General features: G+C 37.4%; 2 protein-coding genes across 2 annotated transcripts; one reads left to right on the top strand and one right to left on the bottom strand.

Moving 5' to 3' along the window:
• The first annotated feature begins 206 nt into the window (after positions 1 to 206).
• On the top strand, positions 207 to 10,762 carry LOC139995022 (uncharacterized). The gene is made up of 9 exons (XM_072018120.1): positions 207 to 338; positions 369 to 388; positions 1,523 to 1,877; positions 2,430 to 2,690; positions 4,701 to 4,845; positions 8,100 to 8,172; positions 8,249 to 8,332; positions 9,056 to 9,400; positions 9,665 to 10,762. The coding sequence occupies exons 2-9, from the start codon at positions 377 to 379 to the stop codon at positions 9,953 to 9,955; spliced, it is 1,566 nt and encodes a 521-aa protein (XP_071874221.1). The 5' UTR covers positions 207 to 338; positions 369 to 376; the 3' UTR covers positions 9,956 to 10,762.
• A 2,674-nt stretch (positions 10,763 to 13,436) lies between these two features.
• On the bottom strand, positions 13,437 to 19,867 carry LOC139995021 (pupal cuticle protein-like). Its single transcript, XM_072018119.1, has 5 exons — positions 19,571 to 19,867; positions 18,648 to 19,064; positions 15,582 to 15,629; positions 14,885 to 15,144; positions 13,437 to 14,483 (listed from the first exon to the last, which is right to left on the bottom strand). Exons 1-5 carry the CDS (start codon positions 19,589 to 19,591, stop codon positions 14,279 to 14,281), a joined length of 951 nt encoding a protein of 316 aa, XP_071874220.1. The 5' UTR covers positions 19,592 to 19,867; the 3' UTR covers positions 13,437 to 14,278.
• Between the last annotated feature and the right edge of the window lie 398 nt (positions 19,868 to 20,265).

Genomic DNA, 20,265 nt, shown 5'->3' with positions numbered 1-20,265 from the left:
ATCCTTCCGGTACAGGAGTGCATGGACCCCGTTGAAATGCCAAGGTCCTGCCAGCCGGGTAACCGAAGGGAGGGAGTATCCTTTTTCCTGGCGCGCTTCCCAGGCTACGTGGGTTAGCCGATCACCTCCTTGGCTCCCTCCAGGTCGTGGCCAATCGTGGTCCACGTAGGAGGGGGCGGATGATCACCGCTATAAATGCTACCAACAGCCGTTCACCAGGAACACAAAACGTCGGGCCGGGCCGGGTTAACCGTGGCTGCAGCGGAAACAAGCGAGTACTGGTCACCAGCAGCGCTTTCAAAAAAAGAGGAAACAAGCTCGGAAGGATTTTAGAGAGAGGGATTATAGAGGGAAGAGAGGAAGAGAGAAAGATACTATGAGGGGATTGGTGAGTGTCCTGCTTGCGTGAGTGGATAGGGCGACGTGAAGAACAAAGGAAAGTGAAAGGTTAGGGTAGATCAGGTCGGTAGAGGCCCACGCGGAGCTGAGAGATACGATAGAAGCTAGAATGAGTTTAGGGTTTATAGATATGTTAAAGAGGGATTTTTGAAGATTTTTGGATTGGCTTTGGGAATACAATTTTTTTCAATTTTTCTTAGGGAGGGGCAAATTTTGTTAGGTAGGCTTGAAGTTTCTGTTCAAACATTATATTTAGAATTTAGTTTGTTTTTAATTGGGGGAAACTGTAGCAGGACCGACTATCCTCCGGACCTCGATGATTTTCTGATGTTGTAGAAATGAATATTTTGGACAACTATTTCTTATACATATAAGGGTTGAACACGCTTTTTAGTTACCGAAATATTCGCAAAAAATAAAACGAAATATTCAGCCAGCTATTGGTAACTAACACAGACGCGTACGCTGCTATAGACGCTAAAATTTGCGTGGTATTTTCTGTAATAGTAGCGACAGTTTTTTTGCAAATGTGCCGGAAACTAAGGCCGACCGCCAGTAACATAGATAGGAAAAAGTTGATCAAACTTATGCCCCCCCCCCCTACCACGTATTAAAAAATCGTCGAGATCGGGGAGGTTGAGTTCTATCTGTACTACAACATTCCCAAATTGTAAATCGTTCACTTGGAAATTTGAAAATCGCTAAATTCGCAAATGTTGAATTTCAAAATTTTTAACTTTCACTTCATGAATAAACAACGTTGAAGTATACGAGACTAGACGATTGCGTTTCAAACGTTATTTAGATCCATGGAAGGACATTTTGTCCTGTATATAACGAAATGTATAGAGAAGAATTATTATACCTAAACATGCTTTCTATTCAAGTACTAAAACGAGAACAAAGATCATACTTAATTAAAAATTCTCAACTCGTATACATCCCTAATATGATATAACTTAATCTGTCGAGTTAATTAGAAAATCTCATCATTTTCTCTATTTAAATATTACTTGGTTTGTTGTATCCGCAAAAATATAAATTAGCATAAAAATTTATTTTATTTTATTAATCATTTCGCAATTTCTTTTTGTACCTTCTTAACATTCCTATTTCATTCTAGATCGTCTTAATCGTTACGGTAGCGAGCTGCAGAGCCGGTTTCCTCGGCGCACCGCCCTCTTTCGTCGAGCCCCAGGTCCACCCTCAGCCAGGACCTCAAAGGTTCGCGCCTCCAGCACCGGTTGGCCAGGATGGGAACGTGATCGACACGCCGGAAGTCGCTCAGGCGAAGGCTGCACACTTTGCGGAATTCGCCAGAGCAGCGGCTAGAGCGGCGGAAGAGAGCAAGAATCAACCCCAGTCGGCTGAATACAATCCAGTACTGGCCCAGCCGTATAACATTCCCTCTGCGCAACCTATGCATCCCATTTACAGACAGCACCCTTCTGTACCCAACTATCATCAACCTACTCCAGGTAAAATATTTATATCAATTCTGCTGTCCTCCTCGCTTCTTCTTCGCTTTGTATCTCTTCCGATACCTTCCCCCTTTGAAGTATTTGTTCATAAAAAGCGTTGAACATACAAAAGGTACAAAAATTACACTGAATAGCCAAATCAAATATCTGATAAATTCTGGTAACATCTATTGGGTATATGGACCGGAAGAAGACAACGGTGTTAAGTAAAAAATCAGAAATAAAACTTTTCATTTTACCAACATTATCAAATATGTACTGAGAAAAACAACCACAAAAATTCTAGTTCCACCATGATTATATTTTTGGTATTTTTAACACCTTTAATAGATCGTAAATAGCAAATTAAGGAATATCCTTAATATTCTTAATAAGTGTCAAACAAAACCCCCTTATTTCTCAAATTTGTCAAACGTAAACTCAAAAAGTCAACCATAAAAATTTCAGTTGCGGTATTTTTAATATTTCGAATAACTTTTAACCACGTTTCTCTCATTTTTAAATTTTACTAATTGTGTACACTCACAACACCAATCATACAAATTCCAGTTCCAACGTCACAGTATAATCAACCTAACCAGGCGCACCAGCCATATTATACCGGAAACACGAACTTAATTGGCCAACAAAGTTTCTCTACGAATGTGAAAACCGCTAGGTTTGTTCCGGCGCCTCTAGCTGAGGATGGAACCGTAATCGATACGCCGGAAGTGGCTGCTCTTAAGGCCGCCAGGTTGGCGGAACTGGCCGAGGCCGAAGCAAGGGCGTATAAATTCGCGCAGGAATACAAACCGGAAGTGCAAGGCCAAGGTACGTTCACTCTGAGGGATTCCGCTTGAGGAGGAATCTGATATATTTGGAATATAATCGGACAAGATTGTTATGGAAACTAAAAACAGATAACTGGAAACTATTTTTAATTGTTGGTATATGTTTTTGGACATTTAATAGTTTCTTTCGTTTTAAGCTGCTCTTTTTTATTGAAAATATTCTTCCTTAAAATCTGAACGTTTTCTGTTTACTAATTTATTACAGATATTAGAGAAGAATATTGATTTCTGCGAAATATTCAGTAAATTTGAAGCCACTTAAACACGCTTATAATAACTTTGAAGTTCCTTCATTATAATATTCTATAGCCTTTTTATCGTAAATCTTTTCAATATTTGTAGCATTCTCATTTTCTGTTCGTTCATTACAAAGCATTAATTTTTATACAATAAAAGTACAGTGTACTGAAGTATCGGTGTACTGAATGACTATAAGTGACTATAAGTGTACTGAAAGTATCTGATATAACGTGACTGAAGTAATCAGACTGCTCAAGTAAGAAATAACTAGTTTAATATACATAAATGATAGATTATTTTGCCAATTATCTAAGTTAGACCTTTATGTGAAATATTTGAACGTAAGGTGAGAATTTAGGATACGCATAATGTTAAACATGCTTGAACAATAATGATGATGATTCTTGTATGAAATAGCTTGTAGAAGGATCGGATAGTGGGAAGAATGACACAAATGTATGTAAATCGTTTTGTTTCTTATTTCATGTGATGTATCCGATACATTGAAATAACGCATTTAAAAAAGTGTGTCAGTGATAGGATAAAATAATGAGTATTGCGAAACAGAATGATGTTTAATCTAATTTCCTAACGTTTAATCCAGAGAATCAGAATAATTTGATTCACGAATGAATAATTCATTAATTTGTTAAGAATTATAAAGCAGGACAGAGCAAAAATATAGTTATTAAAAAATTTCTTACTTACAGAAGTCTGTTTCCGATAATTCCAACAAGAATTTTTTCTATCGTAGCTTCGATACAATTTCGATGATGTAATATTTTCTGCAAATCAAGTCGAGGAATTTCTACAGTCAAGAACGACTGAACTCTGACCAGTTATAAATACGTTCGTAACACCCTGATGCAACGTAAGAACCGACTGATTGCTCAACAAGTTAATCGTTCGATTGTTCCTGTGAGAATGGCCTGTATGGCCACTAATCGTTACGAATATAATCGTGACCCGGCCATTTCTCTTCTGGAATATCAAACAACGACGTCGTAGGTCAGGAACGAGTTTCACTCCAGTTATTCGAAACTGGTACTTTGTAACAAATAACTGATGTCGAGGATGCTGAACTAATCGAGTACCACGTTTCTCTTTTTCCGAGGAGAGAAAGAATCGCGCGAGAGATTGAACTAACGAGAATTCGAAAGCAACGAGCTATTTTTAAATAAACCATTTTTATTGTCTCGATCTCTTTAAATGGACGCTTGCATCATTAATAACGAAGGGAAAAGGTCAGACAGGAACCGGTTCCTCTTGCCCCGATTCGTTCGACTGCCAATCCTAAAGCAAATTGGAACTGATTAAATGACTCGTGTGAATAAATCATGAGAAGGAATTTTAAGCTTCCTTGACATGTCACCTTGATCGATTTTTTAAGCCTTGGTTGCTATAATTTGCACCTTTTAATCGAAAGATTGACAACTGCAGATATACAGTGTAATGTTTCAATGTAATTAAAATCGACATTTTCTATTCTTTTTCAACCTCATCGAGGAATATGGTAAAGCATCGAAATATTTATTTGGACGACTTACTGACTACTAATTATTATAATTTTCGAATAATCATTTTTATTCTATCAGAATAATAATAGAATCGATGAAAAGTTATCGGATCTACAAGTTTCTAATAACTTGTCTCCGTGCATAGGAAAGAGAAATAAACAGGTTTCTTTCAAATTTTTCACCAGATCAAGAATCGGTAATAGATAATCGCATTGTTTCTTACTTCCTTTCAGTTTACGGTGGTCCAGCAGCTCCAGCTCCATACAACGCTCAATATGGTGTTCCTGCACAAGTATATCCTGGCGCGGCACCTTCGTATCCTGCTCAAGGCCAACCTGCGTTCGGCAAGCCTGCTTTCCAACCCCAGAACTACCAATCGTAACAATTCGGTGCTTATTAAATTCATAATCGCGACGTATCTGTACATAATTTAGGCAAATAAATTACTTCCCCTCCTTTTTTTTAAACTTGTCATTCTTATTCCCTTTCCTTCGTTCCTTCGTTTGTATTTATTTTATCTTTTTGCACTTTATCAGAGAAATTTCCTTAAGTTGCTTCTAGCTGATTTTGGTTTTTACTTTTTTTGGAGAGAAAACGAATTAACGAATAATGATAACAGATATTGACAAGTTTCTACACATTTCCAAGTTTAAGGGATGTTCCCTAGAATTATTTTCAATGGATTTGTATTATTTGTTTGTTCCTTCTACCTTTTTTTTTTTTTTTAATAAGATTGGAGTTAAAAGTTTTAAGTTTTTCAAAGTTTTGGGGAAGCTTTTTAAAATTATTTTTCGAGAAACCTGCGTTTTGCTTTTCCAGAAAAACGAATATAGTTAAAAATATCAGAAAATCCTAGTGCTTCTACTCTGACGGTTTAATTTCAAGTTTTATCGTAAAACATTTACCTTTAGATAATGTTTCTATAGAAGCGACTCACTCAGTTGCGAATATTTTTACCGCAAACGATAACGATTTCTTTCTTTCGTTATCTAAAATTCCATTACTTGCATAAATAATATGTAAATATATATTATAGTAATTATTAATTGAACAATTTAACTGTCCAATTCTAGAAACTATATATTATTAATTTACATTTATCGCTTAATAGAAACAGTCGGCTTTTGCTGTAATACGATTAAAAAAATCGGCTCTTGTATTTCAGACATTTAATGAATTTGTATCATATAGGTTAACGCGCAGTTCTTGGCCAAGAAGCGGCCAAACCAATGCGCCGAACGAATGACCAAAGAGTATTATTTAGTCGTCAGAAACCACGAGTTAACCTACATTCGATTTCGCTATGCATTGCGGTTAACGTAATCCAAGAATCAGAAAGATCTCCTCACCTCGAGAACGTTAGGTTAGCGAGAACGTGTCTTCATGGCCATTTCACATTTATTTTATTTATATTATTATTATTACTGTTATCGATTATTATTGGCCAGGCAAACGCGAGGAGAAATACAAAAAATACACGTTTCAAAATGTCGCGATTTTGATCCAAATTCGCGGAAATATTGTACGATTTTCTGCCAGACATTATCGCGACATTATTGTCTCGTAGGATTGCGATCTCTTTGCACGCACGATTTCACGCGAAAAGAAGCGATCGCCCAAAAAAGTTTCGCCATTAGAATAAAAGAACGATGATGTAGTTGGTTGATCAACGAGAATGTGAGTTTTGTGGCGTTGGCGGCTTCTCAAAGAACTGATCCAGACTTTCACGTCGCTTGTTGAATTCTCAGCAACAAATCTGGCACCCTATTTTCATCCGTTTTGACGTTTTATCGCAATTCATCGAAATTCATTCGTTCGTCAATTATGATTACCCTATAAATTTATCTATTTATTTATCTTTAAGATATACTCGATTGAAACGTCGCCAAAAGGGAACGATAGCAGATAAATCTCTAAATTCGTGATCAACCGACTAATAATCGAGAACCAGATAACTTTACGAAGAAATAACGAGAAATTTTGTGGAAATACGATTACCAGCTGGTTACGAACTACCTTCGGACCGTAATCCTTGCGACATAGGTCACATCGATGTACGAAACACGTGAGAAGAAACCTGCCGAGGAACGTGGAGTCGTTCCTCCTGAACAAACTCAAGCATCGTGATTCGTCGCTCTCGGAAAGGTCAAGAATTGTAACTCGTTCGAATCGAGCATGTGGACACGTTGACTGTAATTTGAAATAATTGTACGTAAAATAAATTTCAATAATTTTCCAATAATTTGGCGAGATGTGATTATTATTATTTATAGCTGGAAAGGCAGAAGGAACTTTATTATTTTTGCAGCAGGAAGACAGACGAATTTGATATTATCGATGAATTTTAATCAAGCACGATCTAATCACGTCGTATGTTCCATGCGTTACTTGTTAGAGGACCCTGTTTGCGTAAAAGTTTGCGCAACTGTTTCTTGAAGTTATCGACCGAACTATATCGTGTTACAGTGTAAACAGGGAATCTGAATCGACGTTAATTAACCAAACGAGGTCAGCATTCTAATTTACCTGCTCGTGTAATGCGTAATTACAAGAATGAACCGTTGCATGGCAAACAATTTTGTGTAAACACAGATTTATCTTATCATCGTTGCAAAATTATTACCACTTGTAACTTTTTCTTTTATCTTATTTGTTATTTTATTAACATTTATGTATACTGTATATAAAACACAATATATATAACATTTTTGCATCCGTTTCAATAATTCATTTATTTTTAGAAAATACAACTGAAGATTAATATATAGCCTATGTATACAATTAATTGTAATTAAAATATAATTGATATATCTATAAATGTTATATATATAATATATTATAAGAAAAATTTAAATTAATTGTTACCTTTGTTTTTATATTTAAATTTAATATTCAGTAAATATTTTAGCAGATACTACAGAAATTCATTTACCGTGCGATGGTTTAAATGGACATAGATGGTCAAAGTGTAATCTGGGCCACTGTTTATAAGGGAACAGGAGCACATTGTTGAGAGAGGACTGCCTTGAAAGGATCACTGGATCACTAGGAGGATCTATGATCCCGTCCAGTCGTCCGTGAATCGAGCATGTGTCGAAAACCACAGAAAAGTTCTGCCTAAGTTGCGGCGAAGGGGTTGAGATTGCAACTCGTGAGAACTGGCCTCGAAAAGTTGAGAAGAAACATCAGGGACGTTTGAGGACGACTCTAAAACTCGATCATCTTTTTTCATCCATAGAACATGCAATTTTTCGCTTCCTTGTTTATCTATACAGCGGACTTGTTATGCGACGAACGGGAATTTCGAAGTTTGGAATATTTAAAATATTTAAACGAGGGAAGAAACAGCAAGGGAAGAAGAGAAAGAGAGTTAAATATTCCAACGTTAGATTATACCACAACTAAAAATTCCAGAATTAAATATTGCGTAATTAAACGCTTCAAAATTAAATTCCAAGATTAAATATGTCGGAATAAAGATATCCCAAAACCGGCAAATTTCTACACCAAATATTTCGAAATTAAAAATTCCAAAATTATACAGGGTAAAAGAATAATACGCCCCAACTTCTCCCTCGTCAGTGACACTACAACATTTTACTTTTTCGATAATTCACCGCAACTTTCAACAGCTTTAACTTTCACACAGACGCATCTAGCGGGATCGCCGTACACGTTTATATCATTAGCAAGAAAACAATTAAGGTATCGTTTTTCATGTCAGGTGTTGATCATCGTAACGTGGTTTACTCACATGATCGACGCCGCGACGCTATAAAAGCTAGATCGTTCGATCGAACCAGCCACACTCGTAATCGAGACGTCCGTTTCGTGGCCGGTGGTGTCCAGCAGCATGAGTTTGCTCGTAAGTGTGATTTCGTCCAGGAAAAAGTTGTTTCGTTGTCGTCGTTGAACGTTGATTGAAAGAACGAAATCGGAAAAAGATTGAACTAGTCATAGAAGTCGTAAAACTTAAACGATCATTGAGATTTTAAGTTGAGAAAGTTTCAAGATTCTATTTACATTTACGAGTACATTTAATTTTGCACAAAATCAAAATCAGATTTCATCCATTAGAAAATCAATATCCTAAATGAAGCTTTAGTTACAATGTGCTTGTCGAACTTCGCTTCTAATTGAGCTTAGATAAATTACCGTTGGAAATTCTATCGAGATTCAACCGAAACTAATATCGGTAATAAATCTGGAATAATCTATATTAGAACTTGAATCGTAATCTCAATTCGAGAGGAACCAATTTAAAATTTAATTGGAAAGATATTGTAATCTCGGTAAAAGGAGGAAACCTAGGAAATTATTTCGAGCTTATTAAATTAATTGAAAAAAGGAACGTCGATCAACGATCAAAGTTATCTTTGTTTCACTTTCAAAAATTAAAGTCCAAGTTACTGTAAAATACCAAGTATCTTTATAAATTAAATTAAATCAGTATTTCTTACCTTCTATTCAATTCTAATCCTCAAATCCAATTTCCAATACTTTTGACGCACTGTGAGGTCCAATTGTGGGGAAAAATTTTACAGAATGCAACTTGATCGTTCGTCTTCTTTTCCGTCGACTTTTTCAGATAATTCTGGCCGCATTAGTGGCGTCAACGATCGCCAAGACTTACGAACAGAGAGAGTACTATCAATACAGAGGTCCACCGGCGCCATTAACCAGCGATGGGATGGTGATGGACACGCCGGAAGTGGCCCATGCAAGAGCCGCTCATCTAGCGTTACACGCTGAAACGATAGCTAGATTAAGAAAAGCTCAGAACGATTACGAAACGTACGAAAACAACGAAATGTACATGCCTCGGATGGTGGACCCCCTTATTATGCAGAAACGACAAAGACAGAGGACGTTCACGCCTTTGGAGAACGACGGACGTGCCATGGAAACCTGTAAGACTTGCAATATACCCCAGGTAAATTAAATTATTTATTATGAAAAAGTTTGAGAATTTAAAGAAACTAGAAATTTTCATCTAATATGTATCGCCGGAGAAATTTTAATTTCAGAATTTTAAAAATCAAAAAATCACGAATTTATTTATTTTCTTACGTTTATATATTATATATACCTTTAAAAAATCCTGAAATTTCAATTTTTTCTCAAATGAGAAAGTCACGATAACTGCTAGATTACTAATTATTAAATTCTACATACAAACCTTGCTCTAATTTTTAAGATGACAGAAGCAAAAATCCCGCATGTAGCGACGCATGCGAGAGCAGCCTCAAAGGCATCCGAATTTTATGAATTCGACGTCTTTGACGGACGAAAAAATTTGGTTTACCTTGCTCCTATCGGACTGACGTATAAACACACGCCGACGATAGGTTATCGGGGACCATTGGCACCCCTGGGACCGGATGGCCGCGTGATAGACACACCGGAAGTAACGAGGGCACGCGAGGCTCACATGAAGGCGCATGCTCGCGCTGTGGCGCTTTCAACGCAAAACGATCTTTACTACTGACGAGTAAAATAGGATCTGTTTTTGTTTATTCCGTGAGATTTGGATAAACGGGCATGTACGATACGTTAAACGATTAACTTTGGTATTTTTGCTTAAAATTAAGAATAACGAAAAAATACAATACTCCGTTCTTCGAAGAGTTATAATATTTTGAAACCGAATTTTGACATTTCTGTTTCAAGCTAAGGATGACGAGAAATTTAGTAGGATTAATTTTATCGAATATTTTATTCGATTATTTTCTATATACATGTACTGTACTTGAGTCAAGAGAATTGCGCGTCTTACTTTATTTTCTTCTCAAATCGTTCGACTTTCTGTCAAACTGTACGCATTCGTTCTACGAGAATCGCACAATGTAACTTTTCGCAGCAATGAGAGCACTGTTTGTATTGTACCTGATTTTTTACATTTAACATCGTTTTGGACTTTGATTTTCGTTCGTTCGGCAGTTTGACAACGAAAACAACCTACGCACTTTTTGTAAATAACGTTACCAACGCACACACTCAACCTTACATATACGTAATATTAATTAAAATGAATCATTTTATATGAAATAACGATTTCTTTTTATCTCACATTGCCATTGCTGCAATTCGAATTTTATTGCCATATGATTGTTACTAATGATTAAAAATAGGTGATTTTAATAATGTCTAGATTCTAAGCTAATAGTAATAACTTATCGATAGTCGTAGACGTTAAGATACTTATGTGAAATGAATTTTATGTTGATTAGAAAATCTCTTTCTTACCACCAAAGTGTATTCTGTATTTTTTATTATCTTTCCTGTGAAATAAAATATGAATATGGTTCTAATGTTTTCTATTCTCCGTTTTTTCTCCTTTCCTACTTCAAATTAGAATATGCATTAACGTAGAACATAGAATAGGGACTATAATTAATTAATATCGAACTGACAACAATTTTTCTCCTCCAAACTCTACGGAATCCACGATAAAAATTAAAGTACATCAGATATAACGCGCAATTTACCCAATTCTTTCGCGCAATAACACGCGTAAAACTGAATTTAAACAATGGACTCCACCCGGTTTCATAAAGTTCACAGAACTCGATATCGTAATAATATATAACTGAATTCCGGTTAATGTCAGGGAACTCTTATCGTCTAGAATTTACATTACGCAAGATGCATACAGGTCAAGCTGGGAGCGCTCTTCCTTTCCATTTCTCATTGGACGACGCCTACCTGCTCGCTTATTTACCTACATTCGAGCATGAGTAATCCGGCACAGTATGGCGTGGGATGACAGAATAAGAGCACGGTGTGCCCACGTGACATATTCAAAAAAATTAGATTTCTTTTCTTATTATGAATTTTAAAAAGTAGACAGAGACGGAGAGACGTACGAGAGATGTACAGCAAGCCTTTGAAACCTCGAGCAATATATGAATATGTCCTTAAATTCCTTCTAAACTTTAGCGATATAATCACGATTGCCTCGGTGAAAAATCTCAAAATGTTCCATATAATACACGTACGTATAATATGTTCACGAAAGAAAGTTTCTTAAAACGTTTAAATACATTCGTGAGCCACTGAATTCCTTCGGTAATATCGAATACACGTGCACAATTTTTCACTGTTTAATCGATTAAAAACATTCCACCGTTCTAACAATCTCGCCAAACTATTTACTGTCATCTAAACTCAACTCGATGCCCAGTGACCCGTAATTCACCGCTATGTTTGCGCACAATCTATTAAAAATCCATCCTTCCGAACAATCGTCTAATCTCTTCGCCAGCTACCTGGTCGGGGGGGAACAGGAAATGTCGACCTTCCACGCCCCAAACGTTCACTTCCTTATGCAGCCAACTCTCGATTTCAATATCCATCGCGTTTAAACAGTCAATTACGCGCGATCACTGCGATAACGATGCCGATCCAGATCTAGAAAACGAATCCACGAACGGTGTCTGCTACCGGCACACTTCGCCTTGCACTTATCCAGCAGACACCATGGAACCGGTTCTCTCCGTGACTCGGCCAACGTGTATCCTAGACGCTGGCACCAGCAAGGACGTGTTTGATCGAGCTTGACGAGGTATGCATTAGGATTTAGGGGCAGAAAAATTGCCACCGTGTTGTTCCTTAATGGGATTTATATCGATAGGGTCGTTGAGGTGCACCTGCGATCGTATAAAACGATAATAGGGTGCTAAGGTGAGAGTTGGAGGTGGATTTACGAGGTTGATGCGAGTTTGGAGACGTTGGAGGGAATACGGTTGGTTTGTGAAAATGGAAATGAAAATTGCTCGGGTTTGGTATATGCGGATGGTCGATTTAAAGGTATCGTAACGGGAGAGCGTTCTTTTAATGCAATTTTGTGGATTTAAATTAAAATTGAGCTAAATTTACTTGGAGTTGAGAATTTTGAATCTATTCTGCTTGGTCTCGCCGATTTCTACTTTATGTCAAGTTTAGTTCAAACCTGAGGCTTTGTCACGGAGAATTGAATTATTTCGTGAAGATCTTCAGTTATCTTTGAGTAGTTTTTGTGCAGTTTAATTCTCAGACTTGAGCTTGTACTTGCTTGGATTTCAGATTTCAATTGCGGAGAATCCAATTTGGTTTGTGAAAGTTTGGGGATATCAAAGCGGAGCCTTGGTACTTTTACGAATTTTTCAATCATCTTTTTTTTTGCGCGGATCTTTTTTATCAATTCAATTAATTAACTAGAAAATAAATTATCCAAATGGAGTTTTATATTTACAAAATAGCGTACACCAATAAAATATTTTAATTTTCCATCTAAGTTGTATATCTTCGTCTAAAAACTAGCAAACGGCTTTGCATCCTGGTTGCAGCGCCCGTAAGTTTGCCTTTAGCGCCCTGAATAAACTAATCGACACTGTGTCCTTTTCACGCCTGTATACACGTGTTGGACTTCACTGTGCAATCAGATTTACGTGTAGTCGCTCAAACTCTAACTCGTTTTCACTGCCGTGTGTTCTGAGCCGAGCACGAATCAATCTGATTCGTGTCACGGGCATGTTAGTCGACCACACGTGCCTGTTCTCTGATTATATATTCGATTATGTCAGTGTCGTACAACTTTAAACAGTTCTTAACCGTTTACCATCGTTTGACTATTTTATGAACAATTTTATGGCTAATTATTGCCCAATAACATACCACTGCATTCTGCAAATATCTTTTTCTTTTAAAAGAATGAAATATTACATTTCGATCCTTGTTAATAATTTCAATTCCTCTTGGATTACTCTTATTTTAATCTTTAATCGTCGTTTTAATAATTCGATCACTGTTTTATAATTTCATAACTGTTTCATTATCGAACGATCGTTTGCGTAAATTTGTAACTCTCTTATAACTTAATAATTGTTTTTATAATTTATAGTCACACCTATTTCAATTAATTTGACGCTCCAAGATGTTCGAGAAATCGATTAATATATAAGAAAGTCAAACACAATTAAAAGATATAAGCAATTAGGAAGAGCGATTTTTTAATCTTGCTTGTTTCAGCGAAACATTTCGCTGCATTTTATTCGTTTCATTCATGTTACAATCGTTTCTCCGTTATGTACACGCACGATAATTTACAAATGTATATGTATCGCTGTAATTATTTAAAAAAAGGGAAGGAAAACACGATAGCATTGAATAATATCTATGAATAGTTCATGTGCAAAGGTTAATTCTCACGCAAACGCAAACTTTCCTTGACTAACGAGTGCGAAAGCGATGAAGAGATCACCTTGAAGAGGAATGTGACAAGAGGACATTTTTATCTCGATAATATCTGTAACGGTACAGACCACCGTTATTTCATTTCCATTCGACGATAAACACACGTGCCGATTTCGCTTTCCGTGCACATTTGCATACGTCATTTTTCAAAGTTCAACGACAATTTTTAACTTGCATTCAATTGCATTAAAACTGTAAGAAACTTGTATGAAATTCTATTAAGCAAACTTATCGTCTCCGTAATATGATCCGATGAATCGATAATTTCTAATCTGTAACGATATTAAAATTCGTCGAGATCCGAGCGAAGAACGGACAATCAAGAGGTAGATGAAACACAAAATCACAGAAAAGGGAGAGAGCTAGAAGGAAGAAAGCTTAAAGATACGGAAGACGTTACAGAAAAATTCCGAGAGAAATATTTCGTTGATTCTCGAAGTAAAAACTTATTGGAGGTAGTTGAAATTCGATGACTCAGGCGGATTTTTTTTAAATTCTCTCGAATCATCGATAACAGTGGACGAATGTGAATATTTTCTGTCAGCTTGATTCTTCTTCTGCGGCGATCAACGCCAGTTTAATAGTGATTCCAATTGTTCCCAGCATTCCAGGAGGGATTCCAGGGAGCACCCGCAGGGTTCCATGACGGATTAGGAGCAGCTGGACCGGCTGGAGCTTTTTGGGCCTCCGCATTGTATAAGGAGAAGTGGACGGCCTTTGCTTGCTGCACTTCCGGTGTGTCTACCACGCGACCGTCTGGTCCGAGAGGGGCTGGTGGTCCACTGGAAAATAAATTAATTTTCTTAATAATAATAGTACGTAGGACGAGACAATGTAACAAGGAACAAGAGTTGAATGAAACTTTAAACTAATTTCATATTTAAAATAATACTCGCGCTAAAATTTTATACTCACTTAGTGCAAAGTAGAATATGTATATTATAATATGTATATCAAGCACATATTTATACGTTCAATAAAGCAATGCTATAGTATTCTAACTAAAGTTTCATTTCTACAGAAAATTTCAATTTTAAAAAGACCAGAAACAGGAATATCTGAATTTCTTCACTCTCTTCCTACTTCCTCTTCTTAATAGTAGAGAATATATATATATATTTTTATATATATATATATAGAGAGAGAGAAAGAAATTCCTGTTCTATGAGACAATATGCAAAACCTGTAATGCGGAGCATAGCCTCCAGGTGCGTAGGAACCAGCAGGGCCGGGATAAGGACCAGCAGCACCAGGTCCCTTGGGTGCCCTCGCATTTGCATCAGCCAAAGCAGCTAAATGAGCTGCTTTCAATTGAGCAACTTCTGGAGTATCTACGACTCGTCCATCTGCTCCTAATGGGGCTGGAGCCGCGTGGCCACCATAGGCTCCTCCGTACCACTGTGGCGCACAGTAGGCCACGTTCAAGATAATAGAAACCAGAATCTAAAAGAAAGCGAGATTCGCTTATGGAATACATATATTTTTATTTTGACCTTTTATCCTAAGAAACACGTGCTATTTAAACTGCTAAATAAACAAGAAACTGAAGCACGTACGCTTCAAAATGAATCTCTGAAAGGAAGGAAAAAGAAATGAACATCAAATTGCGTTAAAAAAGAAAGAATGAAACAAAAAGCTCAAAAATATATCCGAGTCTACTTGAAAAAGCGTACAAAAAATAATCACTTTCCACGATGATTCCAACCAAAAACATACATACGCATTTTTCAAAACGGATAAACCAAAAAGCGAATGCTCAAACCTATCGAAGAGCAATCCAAAAAAACATTCGAGCCTTCCAAAATCATTTTCATCAGAAATCCAACTAAAATACAAAATTGCAATTTGGACGAAAAGATAAAAAATGACATAATACTCACAATATATCGAAACATGTTGTCGAAGCTCAGCGCAGGTCGATCCAGCGACTATCGACAGAGCTTGTGATCCGCATTATGACTTCCACAATCTGCTATCGTCGAATTTATAGGGGTACAGGGCGTCGTCGCGTGCCCCACCCCGTGCGCGACAACGGGGTATACAACCACACCCAGAAAAATGCTCTGCTTTAAACGTTGCCTTGCCCAGCTCTGTAACATTTACCAGCCATTAACAATGACACCGTGTGTCCCGTAACCTCGTCAGGAATAAAACTTGCCTCGACGCGACGCTATGCGCGAGACGTGGACACGCACGTCATCGCGGATGCAGTCGCAACGTTCTCCATACATTTTCAATAAAGTGGGAACCAAATTCATGGAATATGTCATTTAAAAATTTATCAATTTCATTGCTTACGATTGTTGTATAGTTGGACTAATCTTATTATTAGATTGATATATACATTTTTCCTTATTTTTATCGAAAAATGATTCAAATATTTGATGTAACAATCGAACAAATTAAACGACTGTATAATGGAATGGGGATATTGATAAGTATCGCAGAATTTTTTCAGTATCTCTAGGAGCTCGGGAAACAGCGAAAAATGTCGTAATTAGAACTCTATCGAGTCTGACTGGAGACTTAAATGCCTGCACAAGCACGAAAGTTACGGCTACAAATGAATTGGAGACTCCAACGCCCGCATAGGAAGATACTCGTCGAGAATCGTAGAGTATCATTTTCAAGCATTTACTTTGAATTCGCGTAGACAAATCTACGGAATTCTCGTCTTCAAGAAATTTGTTCTGCTATTATTTAACTTTCTTTTTTTTTATCACGAATAGTATTCTGCGCGGTTCATAATTATTCCGAAAAGTATTCGTTATAAAATCGAAATGTTCTTTATTCGTTAAGAAATGAACACTGATTTTTATCGCATAACTGATTCTACTAAACAAAATTAATTTTGTAAAATTATTTTAGCATTGCAATGTTCCGTAATATTCTGATTTCCTCGTGCTTTCTGTATCTTCTATATCCACGCATAGTTTTTTAATATTTCACGGGAAATCGGAAAATCTGGAAGATATTTCTATCCTAATGTCCAAAGAATGACAGAATGGGTAATTACAAAAACAGGTATAGTTTGCATAGGTAGGTAACACGAGGCGACAACGTGTTTCAGAAGCATTTCACTCTCTATATCCTCCGAGCGATATTTCATCGTGTGCCCACAGCAAGTGGACGAAACAAATTCCATCGATCGTCGCCCATTCCGTGTTCACCCACCTCTTACGATCCCGCGTGTTGTCACGCGGCGTTACAACCGGTGCATTGGGTTCTTTACTCCAAGCTTTTTTCTCCCCTTCTTTCTTTCTTTTGAAATAACGAACCGAGTTGCGACAGTTGGTGCCGGTTCAAAGACCACCATCGCGCATTGTTCGCGTGCTGACCTGAGCGGAACTGCGCGAGCTTGTCGCCAACGCTTTGATAACGACAGACAAACGTGGTCGGGACGTGCCATGCCAAACACCAGTTTCTTACACAGTATATAATTAAATCAAAATGAGAGAGAGAGAGAGAGAGAGAGCGCTTGTTATAAATTTAATTATTTCATAAAGGACAATAGACAACACGTGACAACTGTTCATTATTGCAAGTGAAAACAAATTACACTGTTTTCTTAGATCATTGCGAAAAATGTTTCGATATACAAATTTTGATTAAAATCTGTTTTTACAGTTTTTACAATCCGATTCACCTCGGTCTACCCTAATTAATAACATTCGCTTCACATTCTAAACGAAAGCAAATTATAATGTTACGTATCCGTGAGTTCTTTTTAAAATTTATTTATATTCGTCTATAAAACTGAGATTTTGAATAAAATGTGTATTTTATACGTGGGTGGATGATTTAATAAGATCCGCTTCTGTTTTGAATCGTATGAAAGCTTACCAAGTAATAATACAACATTTAGCAAATATGTTATTTCTAGTTTACTTTCATTTACAATATCATCATATTCATAAAATATATTTATATATTTTATTCAATTTTATTCGTGTCAAATTTGTATGAAACGATTGACGAAAGAAATGCATAAAATTCAGCAGGATATCGAAGTATACAACGTATCATCTTGCGATCACTGGGGCAAAAGATTTGGCAAATTGATGAAAGGTCGAAGTCTTTAAGTTTAAGACAATTTGAAGACTCATATTAGTCAGATAAAATATACCAGCTGGCTGTAGCTCACGGTAAACTGACTTTTATTTGTCTATTCCTGTTTTGCACCCTACAATAGTATACTTTGACGTTATCATATCCCAAATGAATTTGAGTTCTACCTAAGTACAGTAACTATAGTTACTTCAAGAATCCATTTACAATACACGCCAGATTGTTTTCATCTTCTATATATTACTCATAAATTCGTGGACTCTTGACTGAAATGACAAGGGTGCACAGATACCATCTACGAAACAGATAATCTATTTTGGCATTGATTTATGATTTTTAAGTAGAGGAGCAAATCTTTATCGCATCCGAGTATATATAAATTCTTTTATTTTAATATAAACGCAATAACCAGGGGAAAAATGCAAATTTCATAGCACACCAAGGTACAAAAGGGAAACAGGATTAGATAGAAGATACAATAAAGATAAAATATCCGTTAAATACTTGCAATCTTTAATGAAAATATTTCACCAACATAACAAAACATCCTCCTTGCGATGCACGATCTACATCTACCTTACAAAAGAACCCTCCCTTCCAATATACGATACACAACCCCTTTACAAGGTTACAAAAATTGGACTATTATAAACAATTCCATCGACAAAACTCCCAAAAATGCACACCGACAACAGAGTGTAAAGTAAAACCCAGAAATACCAATTAATCGACAACTCCGTCAGAAAAATGACATATAACAAATATTTTACAATTTTCCCTCTTTCTCAAATTTCTCCCATCCCCTGCTGTTTTTCCAAGAAATTTCAACAATTCTGTCATCAGTGGCGCCGATTATAGCGACTCATTTTCCATTATCACCAATGTGGCTGCGGATAAGGGTCAGCGTAAGCGAGGTGAGCGATCTTCGAAATTTGTTCAGCGTGAGCTGCCAAGTGCGCAGCCTTGGCGTGCGCCACTTCCGGTGTGTCGATTACTCTTCCGTCGTGAGCCAAGGGTGCGGGCGGACCATGGTAGATGTTCTGAGCCGCGGCTACGTAGTTGCCGCTGTAGTCTTCGTATTTTCCATCGGAATAATCGCCGTAGCCGAGTGGAGCAGCTTTGGCAGCTTCGGCTGCGTGAGCCGCTAGGTGAGCTGCTTTGGCGTGAGCCACTTCCGGTGTGTCGACCACCCTTCCGTCGTGAGCCAGGGGTGCTGGAGGACCGTGGTACGCTGCCCCGTAGGCTGTGTAGCCTGGAATGGCGGACGCCGAGAGAACGAGACACGAGAAAGGAAGCTGAAACGAAAGAAAATATTTGAAGATGGAGAGAAGGAAAGTGAAGAAACGTTAATATCAGAGCGATTCGATTATTTGAGAAGAAAATTCGCCTCGCAATTGTAAATTTATGTTTATTCCAAGTGTTGTTCATCTCGGCCGACGAGATACGAGTGCATCATTTTTAAGATCACGATACAGTATTGCGCGGAAAAATCAATTGAATCTAGTGGTCGTCTATCGAAACCAAATTTGATCTTAATATCTTCGCGAATTTCTCAAATTCGAACCAAACGCCATAGCCAGACTGCGGATGTCGATAAAAATTCACGTTCTTCACAGCAAAATCAAAGGAGTGAAACTGAAATAGCTTCATCCTCTAAGTATTGCAACGAATCAAATACTTTTATTTGCCCATAGAGGCCTAAACATCCGCAGTCCACCAACGACAATACGATAATAATCTACAAACTGTCTGCTACCACTCGAAACTTTACGAAACGTGTAACGTTATGGTCGTTACTCACAAGGAGCTTCATGTTTGCCATGATCCACGACCTGATGCTTTTCTGCTGGTCGAACGGTCCGTGGTACACCTTATATAGTCGTGGAACAATACGGGCGCCCACTTAGAACAGCTAAACAAGCGGACACGCCGGTGTACGTGAAATATCCGCGCGCGCACACGCACGCGTTCCGCTTGATTTTCACATAATAATGGGTGGGGAGAGACATTTCTGTTTGGCAACGCGGGAAAAGAGAGTCGTGCGATCGATCGACAGCGAACCGATACAGAGATCGGCAGAAGAAATCAACAGCAATAGAAGAAATGGATGGGATAAGATTCGTTGCGTCAATTTCTGACCGGAGAGATCCATAGCGATCGAAAGAGAAATTAGGGTTGGCGTGTTGAGAATTTTGCGTGACTAGGGAGGGCTGGTTAAATTGAAAATTTATATTGGTCATATGGAAACTTTGCATTAGTCCAGGGTCGATGAAATCAAATGGAATTTTCTATTAATTGCGGTTGGTTCTCGCGATTTAAACAGGGGTCGCTCGATGGAAAAATATGAAGAATCGAAGAACGACGGATTTACTTGGATCTTGAGGCGAATGTCGCTTCGTAGAATGGATTTTGGCTTTCTCGGGATATTTTAAGTAGTTGATGTTGCATTTTCATAGTTTACAGAAAGGTGACCGGACGGAGAAGTATAAAAGATCG

This window comes from Bombus fervidus, chromosome 15, assembly GCF_041682495.2.
Source record: "Bombus fervidus isolate BK054 chromosome 15, iyBomFerv1, whole genome shotgun sequence".
In the NCBI taxonomy this organism is placed as follows: Eukaryota; Metazoa; Arthropoda; class Insecta; order Hymenoptera; family Apidae; genus Bombus; species Bombus fervidus.
The sequence above is the reverse complement of the archived record's forward strand: the minus strand, read 5'-3'. Positions and strand labels throughout refer to the sequence as shown.